Genomic DNA, 24,072 nt, shown 5'->3' on the forward strand with positions numbered 1-24,072 from the left:
GTGTTACTATATTAACATTCTGATTATATGACCGGGAATATGGCCACATCTAACCAGAGAATTAACTCAAAAAATTGCTTTGAAGCTTTGTGAGGGCACACATGATTCCCTTTAAGGAAAAGACTTCTTTATGATGAAAAGGCAAAAGCTCAAGGTTGAAAGTATAAGCAGAAAGCAGCACAAAGACAAGCTGAATTTAGGAAAACTGTATTTCAAAAGCAGTAAGGCACTGATAATGGTGAGTATGAAGGTAATATTAGGTTCCCCCTCCAATAAATTCATAAACAATTACTGAATGAGTCTTCAGTTTTATTACAAAAGTGAAGATGATCAGTTCAAAATGAAAACTTTCTCACAGTTTTACATGAATGTTCTAAATACAAAGTCTCCTGAAACAATTGATAATATTCTCATTTTTAAAGGGATGCAAACATTTTCAATGTTCTCATTTATACTCTATTCCAAGGCATAGTATTTTAATAGTGTCTTTGCAGTCAGATCCAAATTCACAAGTATAACTGAAACATACAGACAAACCCTTGTTAGCAAAAGTTCGCATCGGTTGGTTTTCACAGAAGTAAAACCTATTTAATAACCAGCCCTTAGGTTTTCAGAATCTTGTACACTGACATGATTTGCAGTCAGGTTTTTTTTTTTTTTCCTGCCCTTAAGGCTACAAAACTTGCAAATGGTTTGCAAAAGAATTCTAGACCACTTAATGCAAAAATCAAAAAAATAGTTCTCCAATAAAAAGTAAATTTTATAAATGGTAGGAAATATTATCTGTGGTAAGCTACTGCCTGACATTCCCCCCATTACTTAACAAATGTTACACAGAAAGGGAAGACAAGTTATCAAATACAACAACTTTATGTTCACATCCCTCATTAAAAAAAATATACTTTTCACACACTCCATCTGAAATTTGTATTTTGCCATCACGTCGGAGGGGGAGGATAATACTGTCCATAATTCCAAGGATTCTGATAATTGTACTGAAAAGAAAAAGTGTTATGTTAGCATACTAAAATTAGCTGACAAACAATGAAAAAAAGACATTTTAAGTGAATAAATGTGCTTACTGTTGACATTGACATTAAAGCACAATATAAGGTGCAAGATAACTTGGAAACAAGTTTTCTAGCTTGGGACATATATGAGCCAAGAATTACAACTATATGGACTCACCTGATACCAGGCACTATAATTATATGCAGCTTGATTTGCCTGTAAATCGCCATCAATCATCTGTGTAGATGATGAGGTTGTATCGTCCGTATGTGCTTTCTTTTCCTCTGGTTCTTCTGATCTACAGAAAAAGTCAAAATGAAAACTGTCAAAATTCCTACAGATGAAGAACAAATGTCACCTTTGCACATTTCAATTTTTCAAGTTATGAAAATATTACAACATATAGGCAATACTCATAGTGTAAGCAGTTATATACCCATTTTCTGCTTTCCTTTTTAAAGAATCCTGTTCTTTTAGGAGTGTTTGATGTTCATCATAAGCATTCAGAAGCCTAAGGGAAGAAAAAAAAAATCATCCTGAATATATAAAAACTAGGCTTTTAAGATCTGTTGAAATCTCTAAGTGGTTTATTCAATTATTCTGATATTCAGAACAGACCTTCCTTAAATTTAAAAGGTCTTACTGGTACATTCGTGTTGAACCTTTATACCATCTACCTATTGCCAAGTAAAAATGGCCCATTTAAGGGAAAGCATTTGTCTCAGTGGTTCAAAGACACTGGCCACCCATTCTGGGACATGTGTTCATCTCAGCTCCCAGCCATTGTCCAGCAGCCTACCTATTATGCAAATCTTGGGAAGTATCAGGTAAAGTAATTCAGTTCATGCCATTCATATGGGAAACCTGACCAAAGTTCCTGGTATGTGCCACTGCAGGTATCAACAGAGAAAACCACTGTAGGAGGGTCTCTGTCTCAAATAATTCACTTTAAAAATAACGTATTTGGGCACAGAGAAATGCTTCAATTGGTTCACCTTCCCCCTTCAAGCACAGGGATCCCATATGGGGGCTAGTCCCTGTCCAGACTGTTCTTCCCACACAGCATCCTGTTTGTGGCCTAGGAAAGCAGTCGAGGATGGCCCAACACCTTGGGACCCTGCACCCATGTGGGAGACCGGGAAGAGGTTCTAGGCTCCTGGCTTCAGATCTGCTCAGCTCCAGTCACTGCAGCCAATGAATGGGCAGTGAACCAGGGAATGGAAGATCTTTGTCTCTATTCTCTGTACATCTACTTTTCCAAGGAAAATATTTTTTTAAATATATCACTTAATTCATTACACTAAACTACAAGAGCAGGATTGGTATTGTAGCAGAGTGTGATAAAGTGTGACCTACAATGCCAGCATCTGCTTATCAGAGTGCTAATTTAAGACTAGGCTGCTTTGCTTCCATTATTTTCTTGCTTTTGTGTCTGGGGACGCATTAGAAGACCGCGTAAGTAATTTGTTTGCCATCTTCTATGTGGGAGAACAAGACAGAGTTATTGGCTCTTGTCTTCAAATCAGTCTAACTGGCTGCTACGGCCACTTGTGGAGTACAACACTGGACTGAAGAATGGAAGGTCTTCTTCTGTGTCTCCCTTTGTATCACTCTTGCCTTTCACATAAATAACTTCACATACAAAAAGCCAAACCAAACTCAATAATCCCTACTGTCAATGATCTACTGCTTGTGTTCTGAAATCAGTTTTTCAAGCCACTCAAATTCACCATGCTACTTCTTCACAACATCCTCCAGTAAAAGAGAAGTTAGTTTTATATAAATTTGTTTATACCAAAATGTCCCCTCGGCTTATACAAATGAAGCAGGTAACACAATGAAACTCCACATCCACAAGGAAACAGAAGAAACCGTCCTGGGCCTCAGAGATCACAGCCTTATTATCAGTTACACGCTACTTCTAACACTCAGGTATTTCCTCTGAGAATTATGCCAGCCAAGTAGTCTAAAATTTTCCTTTTGTATATGTTCTTCAGTGTAAAAAGAATTGAGGGGAAGTTTTAAAAACAGGTATACTGAAACCAACAAAAAAAAACTATGTTTAGGAAAAGATAATCCTTGCTCATGGATTAAAAAGTCAGTATTATTAAAATGTCTATTAGCTAGAACAATTAATAGATTCAGCACAATCCATATCAAAACACTGATTTCATTCTTATACAAACTTAGAAAAAAAATACAAAAATTCATATGGAATCACAAAAGTTTCAAAAGAGCCAAAGCCATTCTGAGCAAGAAAAATCAAGCTGGGACTCACACAATGCCTGATTTACAGCATGGTAAGGGCATAAACAGAAGAGAGGATCTGAGAATTAAACCATATACTTAGTCAACTGATTTTTTTGTTTGTTTACAAAAGTGTACCAACCACACAGTACAGTAAAAAAAACTCTAACAAATGCAAATTGTATCTATAACTTTCAGTATGTGCAAACATCAATTCAAGATGGATCAAAGACCTAAGTTTAAGACCATCTTGAGACTATCAAGTTGCTGGAAGAAAACTTAGGAGAAATACATTAGTATTTCCAAAACATTAGTGTAGGAAATGACTACTTAGGACTTTTCAAAGCACATAGAGCAAAAGCAAGTTAAAAAAAATTGCTTGAAACAAATGAAGGTATCAACACAACATATCAAAACTTATGAGACACAAATCAAGGCAGTATTAAGAGAAAAGTTCAACTCAATCAATACATATGTTAAGAAAACTAGAAAAGCACCAAGTAAATGAGCTAACCTTACAGCTGAATGAAGCAGGAAAAAAGAAATAATCAAATAAGGGAGGAAATAAACCAAGTAGAAGCCAAAAGAACTATACATAAGATCAATGAATCAAAGAGCTGATTCTTTGAGAAAATCAACAAAATAGACTCCCCACTAGCCAACTAGTCAAAAACAGGAGGAAAAGACATGCATCAATAGCGTCAGAGATGAGAAAGGAAATGTAACAGATAATTGGAAATAGAATTATCAGGAACTATTACAAGCAACTATATGTGAACAAATCAGAAGACCTAGAAGAGATGGATAGATCTTTGGACAGAAACAATCCATCAAAATTGTATCAAGAAACAATTAATAATCTAAATAGCCCAATAACATGCACTGAGATTGAATCAGTAATTAAAGCCCTCCCAACCAAGAAAAGTCCTGGATCTGATGGCTTCACTGATGAATTCTACCAAACATTTTAAGAGGAATTTACCCCAATCCTCCACAGATTTTCCAAACAATAGAAAGAGAGGCCATCATTCCAAACTCTTTTATTGAAGCCAGCATCACCTAAATAACAAAGCTAGACAGACACACTACAGCAACAACAGAAAAGAGAATCTTCAACAAAATACTAGCCAACAGGATCCAACAGCACACCAGGCAGATCATTCACCTGGACCAGGTGGGATGCATTCCAAGCATGCAGGAATGGTTCAACATCCGCAAATCAATAAATGTAATACATCACACACACAAAGAAAAATGAAAAATTAAAACCGTATGATCATCTCAATAGATGCAAAGAAGGCATTTGATGAAATCCAACACTATTTCATGCTAAAAACCGTAAACAAGATAGGCATAGAAAGAACATTCTACAACACAATCAAAGCAATTTATAAAAAACCCAATGCCAGCATCATACTAAATGGGGAAAGACTGGAAGCCTTACCACTAAAATCTGTCCACTGTCACCACTACTCTTCAATATAGTATTAGAAGTCCTTACCAGAACTATTAGGCAAGAAAAAAGGAATTAGAGAAATACAAATCGGAAAACAAGGAACTGAAATTATCTCTCTTTGCAGATGACAGGAGTCTCTACATAGGGGAACCAAAAGAATCAGTTAAGAGACTATTGGAACTCATAAGAGACTTTGGCAGAGCAGCAGAATACAAAATTAATGAACACAAATCGATGGACTAGTGTTACACAAATAATTCCAAGAATGAGAAAGAAATTATAAATACAGTAACATTTAAAATGGAGAGGAATCTTAAATACTTAGGAATTAAGCTAACCAAATATGTGGAAGACTTTTATGATGAAAGCTGTAAAACATCAAAAAAGGAAAAAGATGACGACATTGAAAAATAGAGAAACTTATGTTCCTGGATTGGCAGGATCATCATCATCAAAATGACTATATTATCAAAAGTACTATACAGATTCAACCCAATCCCAATCAACATTCCAACAGCATTCTTCTCAGAAATAGAAAAGAAGATACAAAAGTTCATCTTGAAACACAAGAGACCAGAAATAGCCAAAGCTACCCCGAAGAATAAAAATCAAGCTGGAGGTATCACAATCCCAGACCTCAAGACATATTATGGAACAGTGGTCATCACAGCAGTCTGGTACTGGTACTGGTACAAAGAAGATCAATGGAACAGAATAGAAACACCAAAAGGGATCCCACACATGTATAGCCAACTAATCTTTGACAAGAAAACTGAAAACAATCTGGGCAAAATTCCTGGTCTCTTCAACAAATGCTGTTGGGACAACTGGATAGTAGCATGCAGAATTTAGAAGCAAGATCCACATATGTCACATTATACGAAACTTAGCTCTAAATGGTTGAAGGATCTAAATCTACACCCAGAAACCATCAAACTGTTAAAGGAAAACAAAGGAAATGCTTTACAAGAAATAGGAATGGGGAAAGACTGCTTAGAAAAGATGCCAAAAGCACAGGCAAAATAAACCAATGGACTACATCAAAGTAAAAAGCTTCTGTATGGCAAATGAAACAATTAACAAAGTGAAAAAGCAACCAACAGAATGGGAGGAAATTTTTGCACAGTGTACAAGTGGCAGGGGACTAATATCCAGGACTTATAAAGAGCTTCAGAAACCCAGGAACAGTAAAACAAAACAAAACAAACAAAAAAACCCTGTGAAAAAATGAGCAAAGGAAATGAACATTTCTCAAAAGAACAGATTCAAATGGCTAACAGACATATGAAAGGATGCTCAGGCTCCCTAGCCATCAGGGAGATACAAATGAAAACCACCTTGAGGTACCACCTAACTCCAATGAGACTGGCCTACATTCAAAACTACTAACAACACTTCCTAGCATGGATTTTGGGAGAAAGGTACCCTCCTTCACTGCTGGTGGGAATGCAGGCTAGTAAAACCACTACGGAAATCAGTATGGAGATTGCTTAGAGAATTGCAAATAAACATGCCATATGACTCAACTACCTTGCTCCTAGGAATATACCCAGAAGAAATGAAAACTGCATGTAAGAAGATCGGTAATCGTATATTTACTGCAGCACAATCTACAATAGAAACAATATGGAAACAATTCATATGCTAGGCCAAAGAGGAATGCCTAAAGAAACTGTGGTACATCTACTCCATGGAATATTACTCAGCCACTAAAAAGAATTAAATTATACCATTTCCAACTAGATTGTCCCAATTAGAGACCATTATGCTCACTGAAATAAGTCAATCTCAAAAGGACAAATACCATATTTCTCTGTAATATAAGGAAACCATGATGCAAACTAAGTTTTTGCATTTTGTGGCTTCTCATTTAAGAGAATGTATAGTGATGGAGTAATAAACTACTATATTCAGATGTGAAAATACACTGCAATATGCAACCCTACTTCCAAATCAAAGATGGACTCCCAAAGAAACTGTTGGACATATCTAGATAATGGGATGCTGGACTGTCTAACACTGTCTGTACCAGCAATGTTGGGGCAAACTTAAATAACAGGTTGATGGATTAATAGTCCTCTATTAAGGACTATACTATTGTAACAATACGGGGAAAATCAGTTGGGGGTGGGACTTTGGATTTGGGGGTAGATCTCAGACTCTATGGAATTGCATCATAAAACTCAAAATTTTAAATAAAAATTCAAAAAAAATCTGTACAGCACACAACATTCTCAACACACATTGAAATAAGTTACAATCCCAACCCCACTACGTAAGCTCAGTGACATAGGGAAGATCTGACTAATCTTATTAAAACTTTTCTTCTTCACTTATTGTAAAAGAAAAGGCTTTCTCTCTATCACACTGTCACAAATCTGAGGTAATACCTATCAAATATCTACCCTGAGGCCAAAACCTCAATAAATATTAGCTGTGGTATTAACTATGTTTTACAAGGTTTATTAGAATGGCAGAATGACAAAGACAGGAATAATCATCCTGGATTTACTGGCTCACTCTCCAATGGCTGCAACACCAAAGCCAGGAGATAGGAGCTCCCTCCTGGTTTCCCACATAGGTAACAGGGGTCCAAGAAACTGTACCATCATCCACAGGCACATTAGTATCTGTTGCAGCAGAAGCAGAGCAGGGGTGAATGTGTGGCAGTGCTGGTCCCTGTATTAACCCATTAAGAATCACATTTTCAACTGTTAATATTTACATAATTTATTTCAAAACTGTCATGTGCTATTTTTATTGCTCTTTAAGGGTGCCCTTAAATAAGAATGATGGGATATAATGGGTTAATTTAATTGAAATCTCACATAGCACTGCAAACACATGCACCCACCACGACAGCACAATAGTTTGGAGCTTATCCAAAGTGTTTTCCATGGAAACCATTCTAAACTGGAATAATCAGGTGATGGTATAGGTCCTGGAATGTTTTCTTCCTGGGATCAGATCAGGCTGTCACTTTAGCATTGCTTCAGCCATTATTCCTTTAGTTCTATTGAGCCAAGTTAAATCTTAAACCTGTCCCTGCAAACCTCCTAATCTTTAACCCTTCTACCATCCTCAACTTTCAACCTTTTATAACACAAAACAATGAGGCCATTTAGGCATTTGTGAAACCACATCCTTTTTCTTGAATACAGATAAAATGACACTGCTTTTCAGATTAACACCAAACACATTTATTGACCTACTAACTGAATGTGTGTTTCAGGGTGCAAACCTTGTCCCATTGCTAGTCTGTGAACATCATCAAAATCTCATTTAAAAATGCAATGCTTGTTTGCCATTCAAATAGGTAACATAATGAGGATCTTACTTATTAACATCTGAACCAAAATCTTCAAGAAATTCCACTTTTCTTTGAGAGAATGTAATTCTCATTTTAATAGGTAATGATCCATGAACAGCTTTGTCAAAACAACTGAGGATATTTTCTTCATTTTGTTTGAGGTCACCACTATATTCCATTTCAAGTAAATTGAGGTATAACTTTGTGTTCTCCTGTGTAAGAAGTAGGACTGATTAATATTTCTAAAATATTTTAGACAGATATTCTAGATGCCTTAATTTTTATGTCTCAAAAAAACACACTGAAAACTGCATTAAATTATTGCTGTTATTTTTCAGCATATGTCTAATAGGCTAAAAATCACTAGCACCTTGATAAACAGTAATATCATCCTAGTTTTTCTAAATTTAACATAAAACATTAAAAGATTAAAATTCTACATTCTTGATTTAATATTATTTAGGCCAGCATGACAATTAGAAAATAAAATACATATAATCTCTACAGTTCCAATTATTAAAATCTTACTACAACTATAAGCCTATTAAACTGTAGCTGGAAGCAATCTTTTATACTATCCCTTCTATAGCTAAAAACGTAAAATATGAGAAACTTCTGTTATATCACCACTAAATTTAAAAGGAAATTTTGGGGACATGAAAAATCATCTCATGGCTACATTTGTTATGATGCGGGCAACTGCAATGCTTTATCATGCAAGTGTTTTCACAAGCCCTCTATTGAACCGGATAATCAAAAGATCTTTATTTTTAAAGAGAAAATAGAAAATACTCCAACATCTGCAATGTAACAATTTTCTCAAACTTTAAATTCAGAATGAACAGAAAGTTTAAATGGCAACATCAGTTTAGAGGGACTGTTGTCCTCATTTAGTAATAAAATATTACATACAGATCAAATTTTTCATCATAGTTGCCAAAGTATAAGAAATTGTGTTTTTAAATGGAAGATAATATAAAAATATAAATACATACTTTGTCTCTTTCAATGGCTTCTAAAAGCACCTTCCTTGACTTTGGAAGATTTTTTTGTATTTTGAAAAGATGCCGGGCTAGTTTGATAGCATAAAAAGATGACTCATTACTTGATTTGGCATTTTTAATGGCATCCTGAAGCAAATGCTCAGCTTCTTCCATATTTCCATGCCGACGTTCTAAACTTACTCTTCGCAAACGAACCATTGCCAATCCTAGAACACATTCTTCAAATGTTCTTAAGATATTCCTGGCTTCATTAATATTGCCTGGAAAATGCAATGAAATGTTTTATTCTTTCATTTAAACTTTGTAAACAGCAATGGGAAACAACAACTTGAGGGAACACTCTATCCCTAAGCATACTTAAAAAAGAACAGCAGCCTTTCTCATCCTTTCTTTGTTACCCATGATTGCTTTTGAACTATAATGACAGAGCTGAGTAGTCAGGAAGCGGACTACAAAGCCTTCAAGTCTAAAACATTTATTATCTGATTCTTTAGTGGAAAAGCTATAAACTCTGCTTTACAACATCACTCAACACACAAATTTCAATAAATGTATCCTGAAATCACTTGGAATCCTAAATGTATTCAGCCAAGTTTCCTCATTCTTACCCTGTTGCTCCTCAAAAGCTGCCCAAAGCATATGCACCATGGGTTTCTTTGGAAGATGAATAGTACAAGCTCTGCTGAAGACATGCCTCACTCCTTCAATGCTATGGTTTTCCATGTACTTGGCATACTACATACAGAAAAGAGGAAATACTGAATAATTTACAGTTGAACCAGTCATTAAATATGTGACAGAACGATAAAATTCTATTTTTAAACCCATTCAGCACCTTTATTGAACCACTAGACTAGTTTCTGTAAGGAAGGACGAAGAGAGGCAACGAGGTTGGCATATGCAGCAGTCAAATCTGGTTGCAAGCAGACCATCTCCTAATGCAACAGATATAGTTATATGAACAACATTCAACAGAAGTACAAAAAAGGTTAGTCACTAGATCAATGTTTATAATGTATTCAAGTTTAACAGCATATAATTTGCTTACCTTAATCCAAAACTCCTCATAGAGGGCACATGATATGACACATCTTTCAAAGAGAACCACAACTCGTTCATGAGTCCCGTTTTCAATTTCAAATTCTAAATATTCTTTCCAGTTTTTAAGTTGTGCCTTTTCCAATGGTTTCACATGAAAATAAGGTCTTTTGATCTGAAAGAAAAAAAATTATAATATGGTAATGAAAGTAAATAAATACAATTATCGAAAGATTCAAAGGTAAAAATACAAATCATTTAAAATATACTTGATGTTAAGGAATGAAAATGTCTTCAGCTAATTTACTGCATAATTTAATTTTTTATTTTAGTTTAAATCCCATAAACACGTTAGGGTTTACAAATTCATTCTGTTCTCATTTTCTCAGTTATTTTAACAGAAATATACATATATATAAAAACATATATTAACATATATGTATGTGTGTGCACATATATATATATATAGGAAGCTGTATTCTCCTTTGAGTATTCTGAAATTTAATAATTTTATTATGGAGTCAAAGTATATTAGGGATTACCAGATGTTAGCAGTTACAGGGAATGACCTAATGTGATCTTGAAGGTGACAAGGTATTTTCATATCCTGACTATTGTAATAAGCATGTGCTTTTTGTTGATTGCTTGTTTTGGAAGGGAAATTTACAGAGGAGAGACAGAGAGGAAGATCTTGCATTTGCTGATTCACTCCCCAAATGGCCACAATGGCTGGAGCTGAGCCAATCCAAAGCCAGGAGCCAGGTGCTTTCTCCAGGTCTTCCACACGGGTCAGAGTCCCAAGGCTTTGGGGCCATCCTCTACTGATTTCCCAGGCCACGTGGAGCAGCCAGGACACAAACAACTTCCCATATAGGATCTAGAGCTTGCAGGGGGAGGGTCAACTAATACAATCATTGCGCCAGACCCACAGGCATATATTTTTCCAAACCTGCTTTATAGTTTTGAAAAAAAGTCACATATTACTAGTTTATAATTTGATTCACATGAAAACCGAGTTGTTGAGAAAATCTAGGGAAAGACAAAGTAGGTCAGTGGTACCTTGAGTTGAGGGAAGGTAGTCAAAGGAGTTGTGCAACAAGGAGTAGTGACAGCTTAATAGTAAGGATTTTTGTTTTTTGTTTTAGTTTTGAGGTGATGAGAATGTGGTGATGGCTATATATAACTGTGAATATGCTTAAGACTAACAGATACATTAAACTGATGATTTTTTGTGGCATGTAAATTAAATCTCAATAAAGATGTCAGAAAAAAATGAATTAAAAAATTCACTTGATTATATATCTAAAGATGGTACATTTTAGTAAAATTTAAAAACCTCAATAAGTATCTTCCTGTTCAAAATTAACTCTGAAACAGTAAAACAAAATCAATAATGGAAACAATAACTGACACGTCAAGTCACTACTTTAGTATGTAAAAGTACAGTGATAAATTACTACCAAACAAGAAAAAATGTTCATATTTTTGAAGACTATAATACAAAAATACTTACACCTTCTTCAAAAGTCCACCTTTTACTAACTTCGTGTTCATTATAATTAAACATTTCTTGATGAATCTCAATGATTCGATGTCTCATGTTTTCTATTTCAGTAATTAGCTTAGACAGAAAAAGAAAAATCTCAAAAGCTATATACTAAACATTTTTCATTAACTCAGATATTTTAGTTTTAGTATAGTGGTGAGTTTTTAGTTATTAACAGCTATATGCAAAGTCCAACTAATAAAACTAGCATTTAGAATAAAATGTCTTAATAAATCATTTTTAAGAATTACTTGTATAAAACAAATAGATTTTATATTTATCACAACACAGGTTTAGAAGGATAGAGCTCCTTCCTACCACCTGCCCACCTGATGACTGCCTCTATTAATTTTTTCCAATATTATTATAACAGCCTATTTATTCACTAAAGAATAATAAACTGAACTCCACTATATACACACCATGACAAAGCAAGCAGAGGAAAAATAAAAGAAAAAAGGAAACTCTACTGTTACACAGGATAGAAACATGGTGTAACAAACCAGTTTTTTTTTTACCCGTATTATTGTAATAAGACTAACACATCACAACCTAGGTAAAATATTAAGCTATTCCTAAGTGTTTTATTAGCACCTTAAATTTTTAAACATAAAGGACATCCCTGAGTCTTAGTCAAACAGTAACTTTAAACAAGCATTAAGTCACAGAGCAAAATGGTCAGAATTGTAATTTATCTCTGTTCCACTCAGGCAGAGCAAGTAGACATTAAAATCTTGTTTTTCATGCAATCAGACTTTTTGGACAAGTCTTTTTACCTTTGCTGGATCAGTTATGTCTTCAGTTCCTAATGGCAGATCATCACCAGGTGGACCATCATCACCACTATGTCCATTAACAGATGCTAATTCCCTTCTCAGCTGAATAAATTGTTCATCAGTTAAAAGATCTCTAGGCAAATTATTCTGTATATGATCTTTAAATCTAAAAGGAAGATTCACAATTTTAGATCCCTTATTGAATTTCTATTACATTCATTCTAAAGCAGAAAACCAAAATCACAATTCTCATATTTATTCAAAGATTTTTAAGAAACTTTGTCAGTGGGTATCTTTACAAATAGAAAATCTAGAAATCACTGATCAGAGAAAAATTATTTTAATAGCTAATAAAGTAAAATGCCACTAAAGAAAATCAAAATGGAAAATTACGATAGAATTATATTTTTGGTGTGAATATACATAAGACTTAGTATATAAATCTATCACTGCTTGGGCTGGCATCATGGCATAGCAAGTTAAGCCTCTGTTTGCGATGCTAGACTCCCACATGGCCTGGAAGAAGGCCTGGTTGCTGCACGTCTGATCCAGCTCCCTGCTAATATGCCTAAGAAAGAAAAAGCAGAAGATGAAGCAAGTGCTTCCACCCTGCACCAACATGGGAAATAGGAAAAAAGCTTCTGACCCCTAACTTGGGCCTGACCCACCCTGGCTGCAGTAGCCATTTGGGGAGTAAACTCAGAGATTAAAGAATTTCTTTCTCTCCTTCTTATCTCTCTGTAGTTCTGTCTTTCAAATGAATAAAAGATATATTTTTAAAATATCTATCACTGTTCTGTGCATAAGATGTTGCTTCAATCACTGTATGTTTAGTAAAGCAGAAAGATTTAAAAAATAAGTATCCATCATATGCCAAGCACTGTTTTACTTTAGTTTTTACAAACAATTAATTTAACTTAGATTCTATTTTCTCAGTGCTCAAATGCTTTACACAAGAGAGGATTCTATTGTCTCCTTATTTATAAAACAGATAAGTTAATCTTCTATGGAAAACCAGTAAAATTCAGAGCAGTTATTTAACCTAGTAGTTAAGACCCCCCACATGCTCTATGGGAATAGCTAGGCCTGAGTCCCCACTTTAGTCACCGACTCCAGCTTTCTAATGTAGACCTGAGGAGGCAGCAGGGAGAATCCTAATACAAATGTGGAAGACACGGTCTAAGCTCCCAGCTTCAGTCCCAACCAGGCACCACTGTGGACCTTCTGAGAATAACCAAAGGTAGACTTCCTCTCTCTCTCAAATGAGTAAACAAAAATAAAAACAACAAAATTCCTCAACTTTTCATAAGGAACATGGAAAAATCATAACATTTTAAAAAATGTGTAAACTGTAATTAATGAGAAAATTTATTCATTTTATTCCAGTAAAATTCCACATATTTCAAGAGAATTACAATATACAGTATTGGAATTAATTACCCAAGTAACAAAAAATGTTTGGAAAAACAGATTTATCTACCTACCTCTGAAAATGATGACTATACAGCTGTGTCGGAATACCAAGGATACGATCGTAGATGGCTGTAACTTCTCTCAGGTTTCCTTGTTCATTTTCCCAGTTTATATACATTTCCCATAGTCTGTCAGATCGGAAGTCTGTTCCTGCAGCTAGAACAGCATGCTCAAAAGTTCTGAAAAATTGAATTACTTTTAAGATATATTTCCAAAACAAATACCAATTTAAAAATACTTTTTTCCAAATTTAGAAGTTAATGTTACATTTAAAAAATCATATTTAACTTCAGACTATGCAACTGGGGTTACAAAGTAGAAGAAATAATGCAAAGCAAGAAATAATTACAAAGAAATTAGATAAATGTAAAATTATAAAGCAAAAATGTACACACACAAACATGTGACCCAGTCAATCCTTGGGTATCTTGCACAGTTTTGTTTGTTACAGAAGACAAAACTGTTTGAAACAAGTATAAATTTACTTTGTACTTTCTAGTTTTTATTTCAAGGAATATTTTCTAATTCTTCAACAAGGAACCCAGCTGCAAGTAAGACAATAGTAATCATACATATGTTTGAAAACAATTCTAAATTTCTTAAATTATAAAATTCTTCCTGTCTGCTCTACTTCCACTCCAGCTACCTGCTAATGTGCTCAGGAAAGCAGCAGAGGATAACCAAAGTCCTGGCTTCTGGCTTCAGCCTGGCCTAGCCATGGCTGTGATGGCTTCAGCCTGGAAGCGGCTGTGATGGCCAAATTGGGAATGAAGCAGCAGATCAAAAATTGCTGTCTCGCTCTTTCTCTGTAACCTTCACTTCAAAACATTTTTGGTTACACATTTTCAAAATAAGTATCTTAAAACTAAGAGGGATTTTATAACAGCATTAAATCAGGCTCTTGCAATTATCCTATAATTTTAATAATCCCAATCAAAGTCCTAATAAACTTGGAATGGAAAAGGAAAATCAAATTTGAATATTCTTCTATTATACAAAAATAAAATAATGTTTACCAAAGGCCAATGCCATGGCATTCTCCTAAAAGCTATTAAGCTACTGTAATCTCAAGCATGGCAAAAGAAAAATGGACCCACAAATAGGGCATAGGAAAAGAAACAAACACTACATGTTTAACAATTGAGTAAATTATAAGGAGGTATTTTTAAGTCATGCAGAACAGTTAGACTATTAGACATATAGAAGAGTTCAAAAACCAACAACAAACTAAAAGACCACATGAGTGGCAAACAAAACTGTAAAACAAGTAGAAGAAAATGAAGTACTTATATATTTTTGGCAAGATAGGCACGAAACTCAGAGACAACAGAAGATTAAAAACTGAAAAATTTTAAGAAAACAATGTCAATGACCAAGACATGACAACAGTGCAGGAACTATGTTTTATATAGAGATAAAAGATTAGTAATGTACATGTATGTCTGTAAGGTTTCAAGAAAATAAACAGATGATACTATGTTGCAGAATTCCAAAATGATGCAAGAAGCTAATGAGCCGGGGCCAGCATTGTGGTTCAAGGATCTAAGGCATCTCATGATGGAGCACTGGTCTGAGCCAGCTGCTCTTGGAATCCAGCCTCATTCTAATGTGCCTGAGAAAACAGCAGAGGATGGCTGAAGTGCTTGGCCCCCTATTACCCACACGGGACACACAGATGGTGTTCCAGGATCCTGGCTTCAGCTTGGCACAGCCCTGGCTCAAGTGGAGAGTAAATCGGCAGACGGAAAAATTCTTGCCCCTTTTGCCTCTCATTCTGCCCCTCAAATAGATAACACACACTCCCCTCCCCCAAAAAGGAAAGCAGTGAGTTCATGTGTCAGACACTATATAGGGGAGGAGAGGGAAGGTTTGTAATGTAAGGAAATACATTGTGTTTAGAGGATCAGTTTTTTTTTTATCAATGGTGAGAAATCTTCAATTCCGGATATGGGCTTTCAGAAGCTAGTTTACATTCCCCATGGAAATCAGATGATGCTTCTCTGAAAAAAAAAACAAAACTGCTTGGCTCAAGAAACAAATATAATGATATCAACGCTGGAAATCTTCCAACAAAAACCTGAGTGGCTGCTCACCCCAACGTGAAGCCCTCCAGGGCAGCTGAGAATGCCCCATATAAGAAACAGAGTTCCCACATAGTCTATTAATGTCCAGTCTTTACTAACATCAACAAAAGCCAGAGATTAGCCTTTTCAGATGACAAATAAATAAATGACAGCAATTTCAGAGGAAACAGTGGTAAGAGGAGGAAAACTTTGATCACCTTTAATAACTTCAAAGAAGCAATAACAAGATACACAGTCATAAAACAGAATATAAGAAAAGCAACATTCAGAAAACAAGAAAGATTCTGGGATATTAAAAACTTGATTGCAGGAAACTCAATGATTAATAAACGAAGTCTAATACTAATCATTAAAAAAAAAACAGAAAGGAGACAGCATTGTGATACAGCAAGCTAAGCTGTCACTTAGAACACGAGCATCCCTTAAGTTCTGGTTGAAATTCAGGCTGCTCTCCTTCCAGTCCAGCTCCCTGATAACCCATCTGTGAAAGCAGGAGAGATGGTCTGAGAACTTGGATTCCTGTCACCATGTGGCAGGCCTGGATGGAGTTCCAGGCTCCTGACTGTAGCCTAAACCAGCCCAGGCTGATGTGGCCATTTGAGAAGTAGAACAATAGACGGATGACTTCTTTCTCTGACCTTCCCTCTCTGTCACCCTATCTTTCAAAAAGAGAAAAAAAAAAATTTAAGGGAGGAGTATGCAGTTCAACGTATAGTTAAGGCCCCACATGAACCTAGCATTGCATATCAGACTGCCTAGTATATGCTGGCATTCCAGTATCCTTTTGATATGCACAGCTGGTGATGCCTTAAGTAATAAGGTCCCTGCAGCCCATACCTGAGTATTAGTTTGTGGCTCTGACCTGGCCCAACTGCTAGCTGTTGAAGGCAACATATGAGTAACCTGGAGGATGGAGAGCTCCCTCTCTTCAAAGCAAGGGCATAAATAATATTTCTAAATATAGAAGCACGTAAGCAACACAGATTGAAAAGATCCAACAGTTAATCCCAATGTGTAACAAAGAGAAAACAGACCAAAAGCACATCATAAAATTATATTTATATCAAAGGTTTTTTTAAAAAAAATCTTAGCAAGATGAAGATATGAAAAGGCTAATGAATAGAAATAAGATATAGTTAAATGGGAGTGAGTTATTCTGGTGTTCTAGTGAAAAGCAGAGTGGCTACAGATAATCATAATGTACTATACATCTTTTACAAAAGAAATTAGAAGAAAGGATTTTGAATGTTAACACCATCAAGAAAAATTAAATGTGTAAGCAGATACATATATGCTTATACTGACTGGATACTGCACAAGGTATACATGTATGGACACATCACACAGTACATTAAAATTTTCAACTTTTATGTATCAGTTAAAAATAAAATCTTTCAAAAAATCCCAAAAGATCTCATGGAAGAAAACAAATCATAGAGAATACAGAGCAATGAATTAGACTTCTCAGAAAAAATAGAGAGTATCATCATAGTTTTAATGAAAAAAATATTTTAAACCCTAAATTCTATACTATATGGGACTTTAAAATTACTTCTTCATTCCAAACTTCCTTTATCAACAATTTATATAAATTACTCTGCTAAAAGCAATCATAGATTTAAAAAAAGTAGAAACTAATAACCTGTAATAAATAGGGCAGATAACCCAGAAGAAGCAAAAACATCTCCTAGAAACATGGAAAGAAGCAAAAAAACTCATGGGACTGGTGCCATGGCTCAACTGACTAATTCTCCACCTACAAGTGCCAGGATCCCATACAGGCACCGGTTCATGTCTCAGCTGCTCCACTTTCTACCCACCTCCCTGCTTGTGGCCTGGGAAAGCAGTCAAGGACGGCCCAGAGCCTTGAGACCCTGCACCCACACTGGAGGCTCAGAAGAAACTTCTGGCTACTGGCTACAGATGGGCTCAAATCTGGCCATTGTGGCCACTGGGGAGTGAACCAGGAGATGGATGATCTCTGTCTCTCCAATAAAAAGAAACAAAAAAATACATATATATATATATACATATACATATATATGTATACATACATGTGTATATATATACACACATATTTTAAATAGCATAAGGAAGAACTTGAAGATAGCAACCAGTTTCAATTACAAAAGAAAGTATTCTGGGCCTGGCGGCATACCCTAGCAGCTAAAGTCCTCGCCTTGAATGCACCAAGATCCCATATGGGCACCGGTTCTAATCCTGGGAGCCCTGCTTCCCATCCAGCTCCCAGCTCATGGCCTGGGAAAGCAGTCAAGGACGGCCCAAAGCCTTGGGACCCTGCACCCACGCAGGAGACCCAGAGGAGCTCCTGGCTCCTGGCTTTGGATCAGTGCAGCACTAGCCGTTGTGGTCATTTGGGGAGAGAATCATTGGATGGGAGATATTTCTCTCTATCTTTTCTCCTCTCTGAATATCTGACTTTGCAATAAGAAAAAAAAAAAAAAAGGATTCTTAGAAGTAAGTTTCAAAAAGGCCCGCGCATAAAATGGAACTTAAAAATTATTTGACAGGTCTGATAATAGGAAAATCTGTATTTGAAATCTATTGCAGAGGTGGACATTGCATTCCAATTAAACAAATAAATACTTTTTAAAAGAAGTATGTTATAAAGCTACTGGATGGTATCATACACTTAAATGTTCCAAGAAAATTAGAAAAATGGGGGGATAACTAAAGCAAAAATAAAAAAACACGCACACACACAAACAAGCATATAGAAATATATCTAAATTCAGAATAATTTAAAAAACACTAGTGCACAATATTTATGAATACCTATACTGGAAAGCTACACTGGAAAGATAACACTCTGGGAAGACAGGGTATGAGTATGCTAAAATTTTTATTTGTGATAATACATATATAACATCTACAACCAAGAGAGGCAAAGTAATATAAAACTATCATTACACACACACACACACACACACACACACACACACACACACACACACACACAAACAGGTGAAATATTTGAAGGCAGGAGGAAGCAATGTTTCTTTACTTACAAGCAGTTTAGCAGCAACTGATTTTTTAAACTATGAACACATACTTTTTGTTCATAAAACATGAACAAATGCTACTATAATGGCACAGAAATAATACAGTAAAACCAGCGCCTGGTTCAAGTGCTGGCTGCTCCTTTTCCAATGCAGTTCTCTGCTAATGGCCTGAAAAAAGCAGAAGACGACCTAAGTGCTTGAGCCCCTGCCACCTACGTGAGAGACCCACACAATTCTCCTGGTTCCTGGCTTTAGGTTGCCTCAACACAAGTCGTCACAGCCACTTGGAGAGTAAACCAGCATATGGGAGCTCTCTGCCTCTAACTCTTTCAAATAAATAAGTAAAACTTTTTTTTAAAATACGCATTAACAAATTTCTATAACCAAAAAAATCTAATAGGAAAATGAACAAATAGTCTCACAGGCAATTTAAAAATGGTATATATAAAGATGTAAGAATATGGTAAACCCAGGTAAGAAATGCAGGTATATATAAATTAAAACAAAGGTATATTAGCATCAAGGAAAAAAATACATATAGCACAGCTACTTTCACATACCATAGGAGTTTAAAAATGTTACCAGTTAAAGAATATTTGATAAAATGTAACTGTATATTCCTTGTGCCATAAGCTGCATTTTAAGTATATTTTCTATAAAAACAGACTTGCATAGAGATGTTCAGTATAGCACTGAAGCATTCTGTTGAACACAGTACTTGAATACTTTGCGTTTTCAAAGATTAAAAAAAACACATGATAGATTCCTAAACTTTCTACTTAAAAAAAACAATAAGACACACAGAGAAATATATAAACATACAAGAATGCAATACACAAGCCATTAACTGTGAGGGCAGTGGAGTTGAGAACTTATGAAATGGAGGTATGCGTTATCAGCTTTTTAAATCATCATGCCTAACAGTGGGAGAGAAACATAAAGGTTAAACCCCCAGTTTCATATTCATGAGTTCTGTAAACAACATGAGAATATTCATTTACAAATATCTCCAAATACATCTAAGTTTCACATACCCTCTGATTGTGCTGCTGGTCTCAGGATCACCAGGGTCCAATGTCTCTTTTAAGAAGTTTATATAATGTATCCAAAGGTCAACACTAAGAGGTATTGCCTGAAGACCCCGCCGATAAACCTAAGAAGAAAACAACAAACTGTACTTCAAATACTTCATTATTTCTGAACAGAGAGGCAACACTGTGTTATCCGGTGAACCTTAGAAATACTAATTACTGGAATTTTGTTTAAATAATCTACCATTACCATTTGGGTGGAGGTTGGATAGAACATGGCAATGTTCTGATCCCCACGTGCAGAGTCTTGATCTTCAAAGCGCAGCAGTCCCTGCATTCTGACCGGGTTGTGTGGGCAGGCTTTGGGTTACAGACCATAGGGCACAGACCCATTAGAGCATCAATGACAGCGTCTGACCAAAAATGCAATAAGACGTAGCAAATGTGACTAGCAAACCAACTATATTGTTTGGAAAATGAGAAATAAATGTAAGTGAGAGAAAAGCCCTGCCCTACTTGTTAAGCTGCAGTGTAATACAGAGGCTTGCACTGCAAAGCTTGACAAACTGTAGAGGTTTAACGCACCTGCCAACAAAGAGAGAAAATATTAGCTACAAATGCCACAAGAGTGACAAATGCAAATAAAATACCCTATAAAAATTGTTTGATCATAAACGGTAGATACTGCCAGCCAAAAAAAATTCTTTGTTATTAATTGGCTTACAGTACCTATGGAGATAACTTTATTCAGTCATATACGCACCTCATCTGATTGTTTTATGTTGTCATGTCGCTTTTCAAGGTCTGCATACTTTTTCCAGTAACCATAGCAATACGGATAGTGCACGAAAAATTTGTCAAATGCTTTCCTGGCAGCCATCAAGTGACTCTGACAAAAATAAAACAAGATGATTTAACATCTTAGAAATTTTTGTCAAAAAATATTTTTCTTTCAAATGTGTTATCAACAAAAAACAAACAAAAAAAATCAAAAAGCCAATGGAATGGCAAAATCCACATGCAGCAGCCTGTTCTATTATAAAATGCAACTGAAATACTAATTTTGTCAAATAGCAAGGTAATTTGAGTAATTTAACACATACACAAATTATTAAAAGGTTTTCACCATGGAAATACTAAATCAACAATTCACGCAAAAATGTTACAAATTATTTTCAGAGCTAAAAGTCTTTTTTAAATAAAAACTCATTTAAATGATGTTTACACAGTTGAGAGGGATGCATGCCCATGTGGATCACCGATTAGGGTGGCGAGGGTCAAGGAATGGGGGAAGTGGATGAGACAACCACCTCCTAGCTCCTTATCTCTTCTTGTATACGGAGGAAGGAGGCAAGGGAGGCTCTAGGGCCACTTAGCAGCCCAACCGCATCAGTACTAAAAGGTTTTTCTATCATTTTATCCAACATTATCTGAAAAGGAGTCAAGGCTTAAACTGGTATTACTTGATTAGCTTGTCCATTCTTGTACAATTTAAATAGCTACTAACCTCCTGTTCTACATACTGAAGCAAATATACCCAGCCTGTAAAATCCTGAGGATTACTCTCTACAGTTTTCCAAAATTTGTCATATTCTGCAGGGAAACTTGGTTCCGTTTCTGCCACTGTCACAGGAAGGTCCACAGCATTTGCCATTTCACTTTCTTCTGTAGATGCATTCACACCGGGAGAGCCATCAGGTGACTGTTCCATTTCTGTTACATTCATAATCTCGGTGCTGAAATCAGGAGCGTGTTCTACCACTACCTCTGAACTGTTGCTTGTGCTGCCATTGCTGGAGTTTCTGTACTCATCCATGTGGGAATTTTGCATGACTCTATTTAGCCTTCAATTAGTGACCTGTGGAAACACACACACAAAAGAGAAACATCTTCCATCTGCTAAAAAAAAAATATTTGGCAAAAGCAAGAACTTTAAAAAGTTCTATTTTACTATCAAAAAAATTTATCAGTTTAATTCTTCATCACGCCCTATAAGTCCTAATCAGGTTGATTAGTTTCTACATTATAAATGACGTTATGTAACAAATCCTTCACAAAATTGTCATTTTGATGCTGTATTTGAATAAAAACTAATATGGATATAGTTCTTTCATTCATAAAAGCCTGTTCATCAACTGCATACATAAAATGCAATACTTCCTGGCTCATCAAGAATTTAAAATTCAACACTTGACTTTAAATCACAGGAAAACAGTAGTGTCTTCAATACCTGTTCTAAAGGCTCAAAGCACCGTTAATAAATTCTGGTCAAGGATACAAATATTTCAGGACTTTGGCTCAAGAAAACTATAAGTACTGTAAAGCCACATTGTTGAAATACAAAGATATTTCAAAAAGTACTCAAGAATGTCTAACAACCCACTTGACTTGACAGAATAACTCTCCTTGAAGTATATAAGCTGAAAGCAATCAAAGACAAGGTGAAGATAAACTGACCAGAATAACAAGGGAAGCAAGAAGGGCAAGACATGGAGCAAGTGTGGTAACGCCAGGTTATAAACACAGGGATTCAAGGAAAATGATGTCAGAAGCAAATTAGACTACTAGAAAAAAAAATAATAAACTCCATTTTGCTTGAAAGCCTTTAAGATTAATGTCTTTAACTATTCAAAGTTTGAACCAATTCAGGCCCCAACAAAAGGGAAAAATCATGTTTATTTTGCCACCTTCTTCTGGGAGCAGAAAAAATAAAAAAATAAACACACACATACTTGGATTGCCCACATCCATAACTGAGAACGAGGGCTGGATTGCCATTTCCACTCCTTCTTTCACCTTATGCACGCCCTGAGCTGCAACAGATGACAACCCAAGTAGTGGGGAGATCTGGATTGAGTTCCTGGGTTTGGGCTTTGGTCTGGCCCAGCACCATTTGTTGAAGACATCTGTGCATTAAAATCAGCAAATAGGAAATCTCTGCCTAGCCATCTCTGTCCTCTAGATAAATAAGTAATTTTTCTAAAAGATTTGAAGACGCATTTTCTGTATGAAAACTAATCACTAGTTTGTACATTTTTTTCACAGTCCAGTTGAAAAAAAAGATTGTTGGCCTATACATTCTGAGTCACCTGCTGTGTATGCCATTCTAACTGCAGGCTAAAGTGGCACATAAATGTTTCTTCTGAAATCAGCAACTTCACCACACCCTTGGTATTTTCAGAGATCCTCAATTACTCACACCCAGCAATTATGGTGTTGTAAAGAGGATTAAGAACACCAGCTTAACCTTAGGGAGATCATTTTGCCATTGCTTCACAAATCACAGAAGCAAAAATACATACTAATGTTATTTTTTTAATGAGCTACTCCAACAAATCCTTTATTATGTGTCAATTTCCAATACCAGTTTATTGTTAAGAGGAATCAATAGCTTCCAACTGCCAACACAAAGCAACAACCACCACAAGATAAAAGAAAATTTCCTTCTAAGCTAGCATAAAAAGATAGAGCATGGTAAATATTATAAGGAAGAAAGTGAGCCTTATTTCTTAACAGCTGTGTGATCCGAAGTCGGTCACTTTTCTCACTCCTAAACATACAAATCCTTATGTTGCCTGAATCACAGGACTCTTAAGAATACCACATGAATTTTAAAAAATGAAGTCTTTAAAATGAACATACTTATGCAATATTTTGAACTGCACCTCTACTTCTACCTTTTTGTCCACATATTTTGTCTTAGCTCTTTCACTGGTATTTAAAATACGCACCAAAATTTTAATTACTGTTCTTATTCCCTGAATAGTTCTGTTCAATAGGTCATAACTCCTATTATTTCTCTATCCTTTACAATAATTTTTTTCTATTCTTAGCATAATTTGCTTCTCCTGAGTGTCTCTGGAGTATTATGGTCTCTCAAATACAGAAATCTTTAGTCACATATAGGAAGAGGTGGCAGACATCACAAAGCAGGACTAGAAGTTGGACAAGCTCTATCAACTGTTCAATGTCAGTGCAGAATAAATTTGTGTTGAGCAGGGAACTCACTGTATGCGAGTGTTATATCTTCTCCCTTGGTTAAGCTTCACCAAATAAAAATCTTCCAACTTCAA

At 35.6% G+C, this 24,072-nt stretch overlaps 1 protein-coding gene and 1 non-coding gene across 6 annotated transcripts in view; both read right to left on the reverse strand.

Moving 5' to 3' along the window:
- Positions 1-288: 288 nt before the first annotated feature.
- PRPF39 (pre-mRNA processing factor 39) overlaps positions 289-24,072 on the reverse strand; it is a 28,751-nt gene continuing 4,967 nt past the window's right edge. For 2 of the 5 annotated variants that reach the window (XM_040969820.1, XM_040969819.1), the window contains exons 2-14: positions 21,507-21,857; positions 20,763-20,888; positions 20,003-20,121; positions 13,873-14,040; positions 12,389-12,554; positions 11,580-11,687; positions 10,077-10,241; positions 9,637-9,763; positions 9,020-9,288; positions 8,052-8,236; positions 1,448-1,522; positions 1,189-1,309; positions 289-995 (exon numbers count right to left, since the gene is read on the reverse strand). In XM_040969820.1, the coding sequence (XP_040825754.1) occupies positions 939-995; positions 1,189-1,309; positions 1,448-1,522; positions 8,052-8,236; positions 9,020-9,288; positions 9,637-9,763; positions 10,077-10,241; positions 11,580-11,687; positions 12,389-12,554; positions 13,873-14,040; positions 20,003-20,121; positions 20,763-20,888; positions 21,507-21,830 (2,010 nt within the window). In that variant the 5' untranslated portion in view covers positions 21,831-21,857 and the 3' untranslated portion in view covers positions 289-938. Of the gene's footprint in view, positions 996-1,188; positions 1,310-1,447; positions 1,523-8,051; positions 8,237-9,019; positions 9,289-9,636; positions 9,764-10,076; positions 10,242-11,579; positions 11,688-12,388; positions 12,555-13,872; positions 14,041-20,002; positions 20,122-20,249; positions 20,585-20,762; positions 20,889-21,506; positions 21,858-24,072 lie in introns of those variants that run through there. The other 3 variants (XM_040969822.1, XM_040969821.1, XM_040969823.1) reach the window with 3 other exon arrangements.
- On the reverse strand, positions 8,880-8,963 carry LOC121149700. The gene has a single exon (XR_005882834.1). It is a non-coding gene; the product is annotated as a small nucleolar RNA SNORD127 (small nucleolar RNA).

This window comes from Ochotona curzoniae, unplaced genomic scaffold (genome assembly GCF_017591425.1).
Source record: "Ochotona curzoniae isolate NIBS_2020 unplaced genomic scaffold, NIBS_Ocur_1.0 scaffold_4701, whole genome shotgun sequence".
Classification (NCBI taxonomy): Eukaryota; Metazoa; Chordata; class Mammalia; order Lagomorpha; family Ochotonidae; genus Ochotona; species Ochotona curzoniae.